Source organism: Scomber scombrus, chromosome 19, assembly GCF_963691925.1.
Source record: "Scomber scombrus chromosome 19, fScoSco1.1, whole genome shotgun sequence".
Lineage (NCBI taxonomy): Eukaryota > Metazoa > Chordata > Actinopteri > Scombriformes > Scombridae > Scomber > Scomber scombrus.
In genome coordinates, this window is record NC_084988.1 from 19,142,804 (window position 1) to 19,157,775 (window position 14,972).

At 39.5% G+C, this 14,972-nt stretch overlaps 2 protein-coding genes across 2 annotated transcripts; one reads left to right on the forward strand and one right to left on the reverse strand.

The window, feature by feature from the left end:
* The first annotated feature begins 4,056 nt into the window (after nucleotides 1–4,056).
* tmem54a (transmembrane protein 54a) lies at nucleotides 4,057–8,225 on the forward strand. The gene is made up of 6 exons (XM_062440775.1): nucleotides 4,057–4,168; nucleotides 5,445–5,641; nucleotides 5,826–5,885; nucleotides 6,214–6,408; nucleotides 6,509–6,646; nucleotides 8,037–8,225. The coding sequence occupies exons 1-6, from the start codon at nucleotides 4,156–4,158 to the stop codon at nucleotides 8,175–8,177; spliced, it is 744 nt and encodes a 247-aa protein (XP_062296759.1). The 5' UTR covers nucleotides 4,057–4,155; the 3' UTR covers nucleotides 8,178–8,225.
* A 248-nt stretch (nucleotides 8,226–8,473) lies between these two features.
* LOC134000815 (histone deacetylase 1) lies at nucleotides 8,474–14,170 on the reverse strand. The gene is made up of 14 exons (XM_062440302.1): nucleotides 14,057–14,170; nucleotides 13,195–13,307; nucleotides 12,997–13,114; nucleotides 12,806–12,880; nucleotides 12,525–12,663; nucleotides 12,218–12,359; nucleotides 12,046–12,138; nucleotides 11,844–11,952; nucleotides 11,609–11,749; nucleotides 10,595–10,703; nucleotides 10,339–10,469; nucleotides 10,028–10,198; nucleotides 9,582–9,633; nucleotides 8,474–9,490 (listed from the first exon to the last, which is right to left on the reverse strand). Exons 1-14 carry the CDS (start codon nucleotides 14,106–14,108, stop codon nucleotides 9,463–9,465), a joined length of 1,473 nt encoding a protein of 490 aa, XP_062296286.1. The 5' UTR covers nucleotides 14,109–14,170; the 3' UTR covers nucleotides 8,474–9,462.
* Between the last annotated feature and the right edge of the window lie 802 nt (nucleotides 14,171–14,972).

Consider the following 14,972-nt stretch of genomic DNA (forward strand, 5'->3'; position numbering starts at 1 on the left):
TGGGTGGGAAACCGTCTACAGTAGCTTTTATCAGAAAAGCAGGACGTACAGAGCCTTGTGTTGTTATTTGGAAGGTTTATTTATACATATATTTAGATACTTTAAGACTTAACCCAATCTTAGCCACTGGAAGGATGGCTAAGACATTTAAAGTCACCTAAACTTGGGAAAGACAAGAAAGCTCTAGAGCGGTTTTCATTAATCTCCGTTATTGAGAGCCCGTATGTTTCATTATTTTAGTTTTGATTAAGCAGAGTTTGTTTTTAAATGTAGCTACAAGACTGAAGAAAAGAAAAAAAGAAGCACACACTGGATTATTGCTCAATAGGTTTATTCATTGATGTCATCATTATGTTGCAATTATTCTGCTCTGTCAATGCGCCTGAGGACAAGAGATAGATCAATTAATAATAGTTCACATGCAGGGAACATACCAGCATTGCAAAAACAAATATAGAATAGGTACCTCAACAAATTCAGGAAAGCTGAAAGCAGCCCCCTCTGTTTGGGCTCCGGTTTTCTTTCAATTCCATCCATCCCAAATCTTCCAATTGCACCTTTTCCCTCTTGTTGCTTCACCATTTCTTCCTCATAACTCAGTGACTGTGACCCATCTGTGCTCTTTGAAAACTGGAGTTTGGAGCGGATTATTGGTTGGGCATCATATGTTCCCTCTTGGTGCATTATAGCTGCATCTGTCTGCTTTTGAGCCGGCTCATCTCTCATTTGGTTAAAATCATTCTGGATTAGGTCATTTATATTTATCTCAATTGGTAGAGCTTCTGTGTCAAACATCTCAGATCCTCCAAACCATTTTTTTCTTTGAGATTCCTCTGCACTAGCTGCCATGTTCAGTTGTGGAGGAATAACCCATCCATCAACTAGTGCCATAACATTCATATCCCATACAGGAACTTCATTTCCTAGTTTATTTGGGTTTTCACCCCTGATCTTGTCTGTGGTTGAAGGCTGCAGCTCAGGAAGGTCATTTAATATCACATCTCTTGGCTGCAAAGGAGCTGTCTTGTCTACCACTTGAGATCCAATATTGTCACTGTGTTTGGTGTCCTGCACCTGTCCAGGTAGCCAGACGGTCAACCTAGCAGCAGGGTCCTGGCTCAAAACCACTACACCCTGAGGTGGAGAGGACCAGAGTGAATCAGAGAACTTGCTTCTTGAGACAGAGCTACCAGAAACGATTAGGTCCTCAGGCACTGCAGCATCAGACTGCATGGAGTCAATAAAGGGGATGTTGGATGGTTCAGAGGCTGAAGGTGCAGGACTAATATCTTCTTTGTCTACAATGCGGAAGGGCCCAGTGCTGATAACCTTTGCATCTGAAAAGGATAGGTTTGGTGTTAGTCACGGTTTGGGACCATAGAAGTCCATTTTGTTGCACCTTTAGACAAAAACAAAGCACAAACCATCTGGAAGGTGTTTGACAGACCGGCCTTTACACTTTGAGCTACAGCAGCTGCACACCTCTACATCTCCACTTAGCTCCTCCCATCTGAAAAACAAATCTCAGTAATTAAAAAAAAACAAAACACAGGGGTCACAAAACTGTTTGTGTGGACTGTACAAATACCTTGACTGGATCATGTTGTAGTTGCAGGCTTTAGAGCCAGTGGTGACCCCCTGGTCTGAGATGAGCACACTGCAATGGATGTACATCTTCAAGGAAGAGCAAGAATTCACATGGTCATACAGCTGAACAGAAACACAGTGAAACCACATTGTAAAATATAAAACTCACCTCAGAAATTAGATACGAGGTGTTCAGAGCAACATTAACCGCATCTGCTCTGTCGGAAGCCACAAACTGTATAACAGCATGAGGAGAGCCCAGGGGGGCCGTGCACCTGGCAGAGAGCAACAATATCACATGTGAATAAGACCAAAATGGTACAGTGGAGATGAATACTTGTCTGCCTGCTTTACCCTTTATTCAATATGACTGCATGTCGAGGTTTAGTCTGAGGCTCTGGAGATGCAGAGATGAAGCAGGACTGGATGAAAAGCCTCTGATCAGCCTTGGTTTTAGCAGACACCTGGAGATTGACAGTCTGGCCTCTTTTATACATATTGGATTCTGCTGTGCTTGTCCATGATGCTGCAGGAGAAAAGGAAAAAAGCATTTAATGTCCAGAAATATACAATTGAGTCCAACTGCATGTTTCATGTTGTACTCACGATTCATTGCCTTTATGTTGAAGCTTCTGCCCTTGTCAGGAAGTGCAGGCGGGACAAAGAAGTTTGAATTCGACCTGAAAATACATGCATTCAGCTTTAGGATTATTATTTATTCCACTTAGTTATATAAATGTCTTGTTAACTTAATAGATGCACCTCTTTGTCATGCAGGAGATGTCTACTGTATGAGGAATTAGCCTCTGGGTTGATAGTGGTTTTTGGAGATTTAGGTGGAGAGAGTTGGAGTATACGTCAATTCCATTCTGCATCTGTGAGATAAGATGGTTTTAGAAAAATGCTGTAGAAATAAGAAAACTATGCAATCATTTTGTAAGCTTACCGTATGAGTAGTTCCACATTTATCAAAGCTGTAAGTGAAGACAAATTGGTTTGGTAGTTCTTTGTTGCTATTGCAGCCATCACCCAGCTGTATGTCCTCTTCATTCAGTGTGACACTGTTGAATCTCTTATCAACCAGCAAAGTTAACTGAGATTTATCACAAGAAACCTGTACTTTGGGAACTGACATCATTGGAGGAGCAAGCATGTGAAAATCAGGGAATGGGGTTCGCCAGGAGCTGAACATGGTGTTCAATTGAGGGAAATCCAAATTTCGCTTGAATGGAAGGTGTAGGACATTTCCAAAAAATCCTGGAAAAGCTGGAAAAGCTTGTGGAAATGCAGCATCCTGTTGTATTACTGAATGAACAGGAATAAAATGTCCAACAAAAAGGCACAGAAATATCTCTACAGTCCCCATTGCAAAACTCAAAGTGGTCCAACCACTGTAGTTGCTGGCAGCCTGAGTGTGTCATTGATAAGGTGCAGTGGAAGGAGGCACAGGTGTTGGTAATCGAGCTAACGAGGCTGATATGCTAATGCACTAATGCTGCATTCAAGATGGGATTCTGAGCACGTTCACTCTTTAACACCAGTGCACACAGTGATTCTTACTGTGAGGCATGAGGTATGTAGCAGTTATAATAAAATCTTACTTACAAAATTGTGATTTTGGTTCATGTTATTTCTGAAAGCAGAAAACTGAGATCATTTTTTGTGTGTGTTAAATCCATTTATTTTGTTCCTTTTAGGTAAATGGTATTTTAAGTAACTGCAGTCTTTCCCATGTTCAATTTTAATATAACACATCAAAGTCATAGACAATGAAAACTATGAATTTTATAATATTCCTCTACCGTTTCTAATGCATTGTGACTTTGTGATATTTTAGGATTTCATGCTAGTATTATAATCTTTAAAGATAAAACTGTAATGATAACTCTATTTTTATATAATTCTATTCATGTGGGAATTCAGTCACATATTTAGGCCTAGCCTACATATATCACAAGTTACATTTTCTTCCAATTTCATTTTCTCAATCTAAAAAAAGAAAAGAAAAGAATAGATAAATATTTAATTAAAAAAAAGAAGATATAATGTAAACAAGAGTGAACGAAAGAAAGGGGAAGGAGGACAAATCCCAAGCAGGAGGGCACATATCTGTAATGGTGAGAGTACACTGTACTGTTACAAAGCAACAACTATCATCATCATAACAGTCATTACAGTATAATGAGCATAATGTGGGATATCAGTAAGGATGTGTGTATATTAGCCTCTAGCTTTAAGCCACATAGTGAGTGATCATATGAAGCTCAAGTAATTAGATAAATAATCTTTCTAAGCCATCAACAGGCGGCAGTAGCAGTAGTACTTTAGTAACCAAGCAACAGAACGTGTGTAGCTAAGCTTCTACATTTAGAAAAGTGAAGGTGCGTATGTTACCTTTTACTAGAATGAAGTGGGGCGGAGCCTCCGTGCAGGTAGGCGGTGTAAAACCAGGTGAGCACCGCCAAAGGAGGAAGACAAGGAACCGACAAAAGAGTGTCAAAAACCTGCCAGAAATGTCATTAATACAACTTTTGCACTAGTATGGTATAAGAGGACGGATAATCCACCATGGGATACACAGGTATGATCACTTTTATACGTGTTTGAGTCAGCTTTCAGACTATGTGGGCATGTTGCGTGTGGAAGTTTTTAGGCGTGGCCTGCGCAACTGTAAAAGGAGCTCAGAGGAGAAATATGTCACATTTACGGCTCATAATGTGCTTAATGTTGTGTTTATATGTCTGTTTGTTGTCCTTTTTATATGAATTGGGAGCTAATCCAACAAACTGAGTCATATATGTAATCATAGGCTATTTAGTTAACTAGTTTCACTTAAAGATATTTAGTTTTTATTCAGCTAATAATAGGCTTTGTGCAGCCACTGGACTATTTACCATATCGTTGTAATAAACATAAAAACACTTAAAAGTATCAGACATTAGAAAGCATAATGAAAATAGGTGTAATTGATATGTATAGATAAGCTACAGTAAATCCTGTGAAATGATGCTGTTTAACTATGAGAAAACAAAGTAATATGTATCAAGTCTAAAAAGATGTCATGACTTGGTAAATCATATTAAATGAGGTCATAGTGTTTTTTTGTTAGGGTTTACAGTGACTATATGTGACAACTTGAATGGCAGCAAACATTAGACTAACAATATTATGACCAAAAACACTGAGCAGCTCCACAGCACCCAACTGAAGGACTGAATGTAATAGACTAGTAGTAGTTAACTATCTCTGACCCCTCAGGCCAGATCAGTGTGGCAATGAATGTTTGAACACCCCACCCAAACTGTTGTCCTATATGGTGCAGGGGGAGGGGTCTTTCATAGCCCTGTATGGGTGGGTTCCTCTCACCTTTGCTCAGAGGAAAGAAAACAAACAAACAAAAAATCCCCAGAAATCACCTCTGTATCTCCACCAGAGTCACACCATGTTGCAGATATGTGTGAACTCTTTTTATTCTCATGTGTTATCGTGGTGTTGTAAACCGCTGGCCTGCTTTTTTTTTTTGCAGTGCTCAAACCCACAACACTGCAAACAAGTCTGCAAGCAACTCAGACAAGCTCTCAGAAGCAGTTAACTCTACATTTAAGATCACATTTAATAAACATATAAGCATATTTTTTTATTTAATCTTCTATCACATGTTGATTCCTCTCTACATATACTGATGCTTACACAGCTGGTATTTACCTAAATCTAAGCCCATAAGTCACCTGCTTCAGCCTAACAATATGTGCTATCGTACAGAACACACAATGCAACAATTCCTTCTTTATTTTGTGGATTTTTGTCACAGTACCCAAAGCTGATAGGTCAAAATAACACATTTCTGCTTCTTATAGGAGTATGTTGCACCAGCCTCAAGGACAACAAAGCCCTGATGAAGATGGGCTTGGGGCTGGTGCTGGTGGGCCATGTCAACTTTCTTCTTGGGGCGCTGGTGCACGGCGCTGTGCTCAGACACGTTACCTCGCACAAAGAGGCTCGCGCCATGGTTTACGCCATCTCTAATGTCCTTGCTATTGTGGCAGGCTTGTTGGTAAGTGGCATACACTGATGATGCACTCAGAGAATTATTTTTCTTCTTCTTGGGTTGTTCCTGCATGTCTGATCACAGTGCAGTGTATACAGTGTAAAAGTCTGTTAATCTAAGTAGCGATATTCCATAATCTGTGATGAAAGCGATGTGTGTTTTGACTGAACATGTGTCTTGTGCTCCTCAGGGAATTATTGGTGGAATATTGGCTATTGTGCTGTCCAAAAACAAGAAAAACAGGATTCTGGTAAGAACTGTTTCCCTCTGTTCGGCACTCAAATGTGTCATTTGCTGGCTCCTGTTAGAACTTGCCTGTGTGAGTGTGTGTGTGTGTGTGTGCGCACGTGTGTTTAAATGACGAAATACACACGGAAATGCAAATGTGGAATTCAAGCATAGATTTAAATAAGATGTGCTGCCTCACAAAATGTATACTCACCTGTGATTTCTTCTCCATATGACATATAGAAAGACACTGTTTTTCACATACTAGCTTAAAGTTTTCTGTTTTCACTTTAGCACTCAACTATATCTATCTTTAACACTTATCCTATTCTGTCATGTTGTCCTTACAGCAGTGGGTCCTGTTGGTATTCAGCTTCCTGGCAGGTCTCTTGGCAGTTGCCTCCACTTTGGGCTTGTCCGTTTCAATGGTGACAGCAATTGTGCATAAAGGACGGAGCCTGCTAACACACTGCAAACTTTCCAAGCCTAACGTTGGTTCTTCCAGTATCACTTATGAATGCCCCTTTGACCCCACCCGAATATACGTAAGTTCAGTATAAAGAGGCCTATTCATCTTGTAGCAGTTTTGACACTGCAAAAAAAAAAGAAAAGTATTGAGTGATCAGATGTATTTTCATCAAACAGGGGACCACAATCATTCTGTGGGTGCCGCTCATCTTTATGTCTGTGGTGGAAATGGTGTTTTCCTTCCGCTCCTTTGCTGCCTGTACCTCGTTCCTCTACCTCTGTCCATGCAGGAAGAGGCCGATCCAGGCGAAGAGGGTAAGCTGCTCACTGGCTCTGCTGTTAGCAGGCCTGCATTGTTTAACACTGGCAGTGTGTGATGCTTTAGTATGACATGCTATGTTGTGTCACATATAGAGTTAAAATGAAGTCAGTAAATCATTTCAGTCAGTTGCTTTCTTTTTTGAATATGAAAAATGTTTTTTGCATAAATGTAAATGAGGCAGTGGTAGTTCTCCAAAGCAGAAAAATGAAGTTGAAACTGTTTCTAAAACTTTTTAAAAACAAGAAAATGTTAACTATTCTGAAAAATCACATATCAAGGGACTAATACTGTATTGTACCCTGGGTTTGCTAAAGAGGAGCATCATTTTACATGAGAAGTCAGGATTTTCCAGCCTGACTGATATTGTTACTCAGAATGACATCCTGTACTGTTTGAGTTTATAAATGAATGTCTTTAAAAAACTAACAAACTATTCAACCTATAGGTTATAGTTATGTTCATTTACTGTGTCATACCAGTTATCATTCCAGTAGTAAAAAAGCAGCCATAAACTTAACAGATCACACAGTTTGAACAGTAAACAGACCTGGCTTCATAATATCCTCAAATAGCAATGTGACATTGAATTTAATACAGCCAATAAATGGAAGCCAGTGGACCTGCTGACAAAAGCAGACTGGAACAAGGCAGTGTGGTACCGTGTCCCTCAACTCAGGATATCACAATACATGAGAACAGTTTGGTCTTGAAGGTGAAATTGAAACAAACTGAAAAAGCACACCTCATATTCAGTGGCTCAGTAGATTCACCATCATGGCATTTAGCAACCCCTCATCTTCAAAATATACACGTCAGATTTCAAACGTTCTCGTGTATGAATTATGTATTACCAGGCAGCTTCATGGTCCAATTCTTTAACCTTCAGCATGTTAAGATGGTATGTTTTATTACATGTAAAACTGAAATTCAAACACTATTGTAAACACATTGTATAAGTGTTGGCAGGTATGATACGAGTCTTTGATACAGTCGAGTCTATAATTTAAAATTTCTTTTCTTGTCACAACTGCTATAGAGTATAATTGAATAAAACAGCCCCAGAATCAAGAATTGTATGCTTATTGGCCACAGTTGACAGGTTTCTCCAAGTGTAAACTTTAAGATATCATAAGTCTTAAGTTCTCCACGATAATGCTCTATCTATGAATAACCAGCTAAACCTCATGGCTAATTTTATTGGATATTTTTGCAGGTTTTGTACTTTTTTCATTGAGACTGCAGGTGTGTAGTCATCTGGATAAACAGAAAGAAAGAAAAAAACAAAACAACAAAAGCCGGACACTAATTAGAGCAGTCATGTAATGCATTTGTCATCCTGAGTCAGCTTTCTTTTAATCAAACAACATTTGATGAATATTTCAGGTGCGTATCCAGAGAGCTGTTCAAATCCAAACGCCACCTCCACAACAAGACCAAGAGACTGATATTGAGGCCGAGCCTGCAGAGCGGGATGAACTGCTGGACGGCGACACTCCAGTGGAGCAGCAGAGCGATTGGCTCTGAAGCAGCTAAACCTAATGCATAGGTTGCAAACTGCCAGGCTCAACTGAGAAAATGCAGCACCGTCTGTGAAGTTGTTGCATTGAGTGTGTCTGTTACACTGTGAATGTCTAATGGAGACATTTTTTGGGACTCTAGTCAGCAACAGTAATAGCATTTTATATCAAAAGGAGTATTATGTTCCTGATTAAAACACTTCTCTTGGTTTGACTGGAAATAATCAGATTTTGCGTGTATTGATATTGTCTTAATGCTGGCACATGTATCTTAACTTCAAAAATACATTGTTTTCATTTGAGTTGTGAATCATTTATTCAGACATCACCTTTTATAATCATTTTACTTAGAAAAACAAACTTTTACAGAACAAAGCTACATGATATTTTATGGAAATGAAATTTTTATTGGTGTTGAAAGTGTGGTCAACACCCCCCCGGGTCTGTCAGATTTAAATGACACTTTCGTGGAACACTTTTCCTCATTTGCAGAATACAAATATATATACAACAAATTAACTCTGTCGTTTGACTCGTCTTCCACTTCTAAACATTCAAGTCCAAATTTCAGAGGAATCTAAACCAGACATCTGCCACCGTTTGACAAGACTCAACAGTTTCAATACTGTGAGGCAAATGTTGGAACAATTTGCCAAAGATGTCAATAAAATACACATACTAAATTATAAGCTAAAATATAAGACTGTAATTTACTCACTGTGCCATTTAAGAAGTACTCAGGTTTACACAACCCTCTTAACCATTCTTGGTGACCTTAGCAGGCAAGACCAGTGATACAAATGTATTACAGAAAAGGATCTATTGTACAAACATGCTTTGACTACATATTCAAAAAGGCACAGGACAAAAGTGGGGCTGAAAGACGTAAAACGGAGTAGCCAAAATATCTATGATTTAAATAAATTAAATCAGATATATAAAAAACATACAAGTACTAAGCCATTTTTTACAGAATTGTGTCATAGCATAAAAAGGTTCAGGACAAAGATGAGAAAGAATACAAAAACAATACTCAAAAACACTCGATCTGACTTCAGTCCATAAACAGTAACATTGTAAAGGTGTCCTAGAAAAACATGGTTAGATCCCCATCCTGTTTTGAAAGGTAGGATCCCTCATTACAAAGGTAGAGTCCTTTCCACAGCAGCAGCGTGGAAAGATGATTCATCCGTTAAAAAAAAGACGGAAAAAAAAAGGAAAAAAAAGAGAAAAAACCTGCTTTAAAGATCTGTTCTGATCAGTTGCATTGGCATCATGGGGCGCTGAGGACCTCAAGGTGTCTTGGACTCCTCTTTTGGCCTAAAGTACACAGAACAAGAACATAATTAAAAATCTCAATCAGCCACTTCCTGGACAACATCCTCAATAAATGTGTGCAGTGTTTTCTTACTTTGAGGTGTCCATTTTCTCCTCCTCTGGGACCTTTTCTTCCTCTTTTACTTCTATTAAAGAAAGACACAAATTCATAACAATAGTAATAACAACCTGATTTAAAGATAGAATGAGCAGAATTCTCCCTCTACAAGTGTGTGGTGGTGTTTTAATCGGCAGAGACCCTGCCTATTTTTCTTATTCTTATTTGGTGTTCAGGACGTTACTGGGTGACACCCTTTGGGCAGTGGGTGTGCAGGCCCCTCCCAGCCAATAAAGTGTGCAGGGTGAGCCAGGGAAGAGGGGCAAACTTTGAATGCTGTGTTTACAAACCTCTACAGATAAATCCTAGTCATGCTGCCTTTAAAACAAATGTTAATTCATAAACAGTTACAAACAAATTTGATTTTTTACAGAATGACGTGTAGGGTGAGATGAGAATGAGAAAAAAAAATTCATAGATACCTTTCTTTTCCTCCTCACCTTTCTTCTCCTTTTCTTCTCCCTCTTTCTCTCCTTCGGTCTTGGCTCGCTTGGCTTTCTTGAAGCTGGCTGCGTTTCTGCGTCCTCCTTCGCCTTCATCCTCAGAGTCAGAGAATTCCTCCTCACACGCTATCCTCTTGTCATGAGCGCGGACTAGACATTTACAGAGGAAACAGGAGACACTGCTGTATTAGAGTTAACTCCAAGATGACAGACTTCAATGTCAGTCTGGAAGAAAAAGTGTGAATATAAACTTTTCAGTAATTGTTATGAAGATTATGACAGGTTCTTACTGGAGATGCGTTTGTTAGGGTCGTCCTCTTCCTCGTCTCCACTGTCCTCCTGTACGGCGTCCTCTGGGATGGCCTGCATCTGCACTCCAGGAGCATGGGGCAGCATACGCAAGTTCTCAAACAAACGCTGCCTAAGGGACAAAGAACCGGTTAAACATACACTGCTGCTAAAAGCTACTCCAACTACATTATCACAACTATTCAATGGGGAATACTGTGCTATTCATTTTTCTGAATGGCGGTTAAGTGGACTTACTTAATCTTCTCCAGGTAGTCATTGGTGTTCTGGTTGGTCATGTTGGAGGGGCTGATGTGCAGTTTGAAGTCTGGTCCAAAGTACTCAAAGTAGTCGTTGTATGGGAGCTCTGGAGAGGAGTGAACATGATTGATTTACATTTTTATGATTAGTTAATGATTATAAAAATAATTTCATTGTTTGTATGGGACTACTAAAATGTTTTTTCTCTATTTTTACCTGCTGAAAAACTAATATCTCTAGATTCAAACTGTTGCTCAAAATGTTGCTTACTACTCAATCGGTTTTCTAAAAAGCCTGCCATTACTACTTTGCAAATCCTCATATTAAAAAAAAAGTATAAAGTGTAAGATTTGGCCTGAATTTTAGTTTAAAACATTCCAAAATTAACTAAAATGATCAACACAATGTGAAGAAATAATAGTTTTGACATTATGTCAAAGACCTGTATGTATTGTGTTGCAGAGATATCTATTGAAGTTAGCATGCTAACCAGCTAGCTCCAGTCCAGTCGTGCCTGTACTGTCTCGTAAAACCAGTTTGTACGTCAGTTTGCACCATCACTGGTAGTAATGGTGGAGTCAGGCTGAATGCTGTTGAAACTTTAAATATGTTGTACAAGAAAGTAACCATGTAGACTCCCAATATGTGTGGTCATTTTATCCAATTAACACCTATATGTAAAGTTGCAGCTGATCAGATGATCTGCACTGGGTTGCTACAGCTATGTGAAAACTGGCCATTTGAGATTGTAGCACATTGTAACAAACTGGATTGAATATGAGATATCATATAAAGAAATCATGTCTCTACTAGAATACTGTGTTGTAAAAATGGCTGCAATTACTAACAAAAGTGATGCTCTGTTGCAGAACAACTGTTTTGGCATAATTGAGTTCTGTGACATTTTATGATTTACACCTATCCTAGAGGCATGCTGCCTCTAATGTCTCTTTAGCATTTCGATATCCCGACAGCACCATAGCACAGATTCATTGTCAACTGAAGACTCACCATTGGGGATTGAGGTATCAAGAGCTACAGCAGTCTCGTATGTCCAGCAGCGCGCCACATTGCGGATGGTGTAGCCTCCTCCACCCAGCATTAGTAGTGGCAGGTTGAAGCTTTTCATGTACTCCACACACTTGGCATGACCTGAATATACAGCATGGGAAAAATGATTGAGAGTTTAGAGGAAAGTCCTGTAGCTTGCAGCATCATGAGGAGTGAAATGTTTAATTTCACTTACCTTTAATGGTGAGGTTAAAGCAGCCAAGTCTATCTCCGGACAGGGAATCAGCTCCACACTGCAGAACCACTGCACTGGGCTGGTACATCTCCATCACTTTGGCCATGATCTACACAGACAACAACATCCACTCATCAAAACACTTCTGTACATCAAGAGAGATCTCAACTACAAAAAACATGACGAGTCTATATTAACTTACAGGCTTGAATATGGCTTCATATGACTCATCGTCAATCCCATCCCTCAGTGGGTAATTCACAGCATAGTATTTACCCTTCCCAGCTCCAATATCCTGCGAAAAAACAAAACAAATGTGTCAATTCACTACATTACAACTATGACTATGTCTGCTGTATTTGTCACAACCTTACCCTCAGGTCACCAGTGCCGGGGAAGTACTCTCCATACTTGTGGAAGGAAACTGTCATGACACGGTCGGTGGTGTAGAAGGCCTCCTCCACACCGTCTCCATGATGGATGTCGATATCAATGTACAGAACTCTCTGGTGGTATCTGGAGAAAGGGAATAAACCATTAAAATCCTGCTACTTTAAATCCTGGTCCTTTAAAATATTCCAAAACTATGAATTTACAACATTTGATCCACCACCTTGAGTACCATCCACTCACTCAAAACAAATGTTTACTTGAGCTGCTGCACAGGACTTTTGTACTCACTTCAGTAACTCCAGAATAGCCAATACGATGTCGTTGACATAGCAAAACCCAGAGGCCTCAGACTTCTTGGCGTGATGCAGACCTCCAGCCCAGTTAATGGCTATGTCTGTCTGCTGTTTGTTCAACTTCACCGCACCAGCTGGAGCGCAGAGAAAGAGGGAGAGGGGCAAGAATTAACAGCCTGCTTAATGCTGAACTTAACAGATTACTGGGGCTATGACGGCATGATTACTGTCCAACACAGCATGTGTGTCTGAGCAGTATTTAAAAACATAACTTACCAACGGAGCCCCCTCCTGAGAGCTGGCAGAACTCAAATAAACCATCAAACACCGGACAATCCTCCCCCACATTAACTGCAAAGAAGTGGCAGAGAATTAACGGTACTATTGGTATCCATCTAGCCAAGATATACAAAAATAATGCAAAAAATCATCTTTACAGTCCACCTCTATTACTACACTACACTTACATCTCTGCATCTGTTTGCTGTACTCTGACATGTTGTCTGGCCGGATGGAACGCAGGAACTTAATGTAATCATCACTGTGATACTTGGTCATCTCCTCTCCGCTGGCTTTGTGTGGACGCTGAAATGGAGGGGCAAAATTAGTTTCACACAGCAAAAACCTACTGAAGTGTAGTGCTTTGACTACCTAACTGAACATACATATATCTCCATCTTTCTGTAGAGGCCATAGTTGAGCAACAAGTTGTGCGTCATGCGGATTCGGTGAGGTTTCATGGGATGGCCTTGACCATAGTAATAATTTCCAACATCACCTGGAATGAGAGCAAAGAAATAGAAGGCAAATTTGAAAAAAAACCCACAATGATGTTTATTTTAATCTGGAAAAACTGAATAAAAACAAACATAAAAAAGCACTTTTACACATTATATGTCTGTGCATGCATTGAGAAGTTAAGTCAGGAAATTAAACAATTACATGCATGTCAGGCATAATCCTGCAGGCAGACCCCTCTCTCTCTCTCTCTCTCAGACATGTTTAGCATTAAATCGCCTCCATTAAACTATAGAAACTGCTCAGCTTCAGTTACAGAGTGGCACTTTGCTATAAACAGCGTTTAATGTCGACCACATAATCAATACACGCTTCCCCCTCTTGTATTTCACAGCTAGGCAGCTAGATGAGCCATTTTAATATTAGCTGCGTGTTAATTGGGGTGACAATGTAGTAGCTGCTCATATCCCCATTGTTAGCTCGCACGCTGGGGACGATAACCGATTTCTCTTTAGTACTCATACCTGCTGAACAAACGCCTGCAATACTATTGTAAAAGCGGCATCGGCGTTTAGGAAAACTGTGCAAACACTATAAAGGCATTTTAACCCTGCATGCACTCAGACTGAGATGATGAGAGCCGCCTGCGACTCAAGCTAGCTAACGTTAGCTAACGTGCCAGGTTAGCGAGGAGGGGAAATAAACGGCAGCCTTTGTTGGCTCCGAGGTGGCGGATTTCGTCGATTTGTGCGTCCGCTGCCCAAAAGCAAAAGCACACGAAGTACTCACCATCATAGTAGTAGCAAACTTTTTTCTTTGTTCCTTGAGAAGTAAGCGCCATTTTAGTCCTTCTTGACTGGCTTTCACCGCTCACCACAAGATACAACAGCGACGAGAGGCGGATAGTTTGTTTTACGTACCAACAATTCAATGTAGTTTTAGCGCGAGTCAACAGGGGGCGACAGTGTTACAGTCTGACCAATAGACTATACATGGATGGTATACAGGTCTTTATATACACACCATCGACTGTATATAAAGATCTTACTACTTATATCAATCTTTTTCTTTGTGTTATTTTTTCTATCTATCTATCTATCTATCTATCTATCTATCTATCTATCTATCTATCTATCTATCTATCTATCTATCTATCTATCTATCTATCTATCTATCTATCTATCTATCTATCTATCTATCTATCTATCTATCTATCTATCTATCTACACATACCATAGACCATATAGCTATACAGGTCTTATAAGATCTTTATACAGTCTATGATCTGTCCCCTGTCTAGTGCTGTTATACCATCAAACTGTTGTATTACTGTTACCATAAAAAAGTATTTATACTGTAGCAATGCCTAATTATAACCTAATTAAGCATTTTGTACATAATGATACCCCACAAGTTAGTGGATAGCTTTGTCAAACACTAAAAGTGTTGTAACTTTATATTTTCACCACTGTTGCTCAATCAGTGAAGGACTCTGTGGATGATCTGAAATATATATTTTGAGTTGCTGTCATAAATTTTGGGTATATCTGTAGAATATGTTGCCACCAGCACACATCTTAAACAGCACTTTTATCCAATTCTCATTCACCCATTTACAGACACACTCAAAGGTGCATAGCCATTGTCCAAATAAAACTTAGGAGAGTTTTGTTTATTATGAAAACATATCACCAAGAATAATCTG

What these genes read in the sequence shown, in the direction of transcription:
- tmem54a (XM_062440775.1), top strand. An exon ending in CTATTGTGGCAGGCTTGTTG is followed by an intron (nt 5,642 to 5,825) that starts GTAAGTGGCATA and finishes TGTGCTCCTCAG; the next exon opens with GGAATTATTGGTGGAATATT. An exon ending in GGCCGATCCAGGCGAAGAGG is followed by an intron (nt 6,647 to 8,036) that starts GTAAGCTGCTCA and finishes TGAATATTTCAG; the next exon opens with GTGCGTATCCAGAGAGCTGT.
- LOC134000815 (XM_062440302.1), bottom strand. Translation starts at nt 14,108, where the DNA reads ATGGCGCTTACTTCTCAAGGAACAAAGAAAAAAGTTTGCTACTACTAT. An exon ending in CCGGCACTGGTGACCTGAGG is followed by an intron (nt 12,139 to 12,217) that starts GTAAGGTTGTGA and finishes GTTTTTTCGCAG; the next exon opens with GATATTGGAGCTGGGAAGGG. An exon ending in CCCTAACAAACGCATCTCCA is followed by an intron (nt 10,199 to 10,338) that starts GTAAGAACCTGT and finishes GTAAATGTCTAG; the next exon opens with TCCGCGCTCATGACAAGAGG.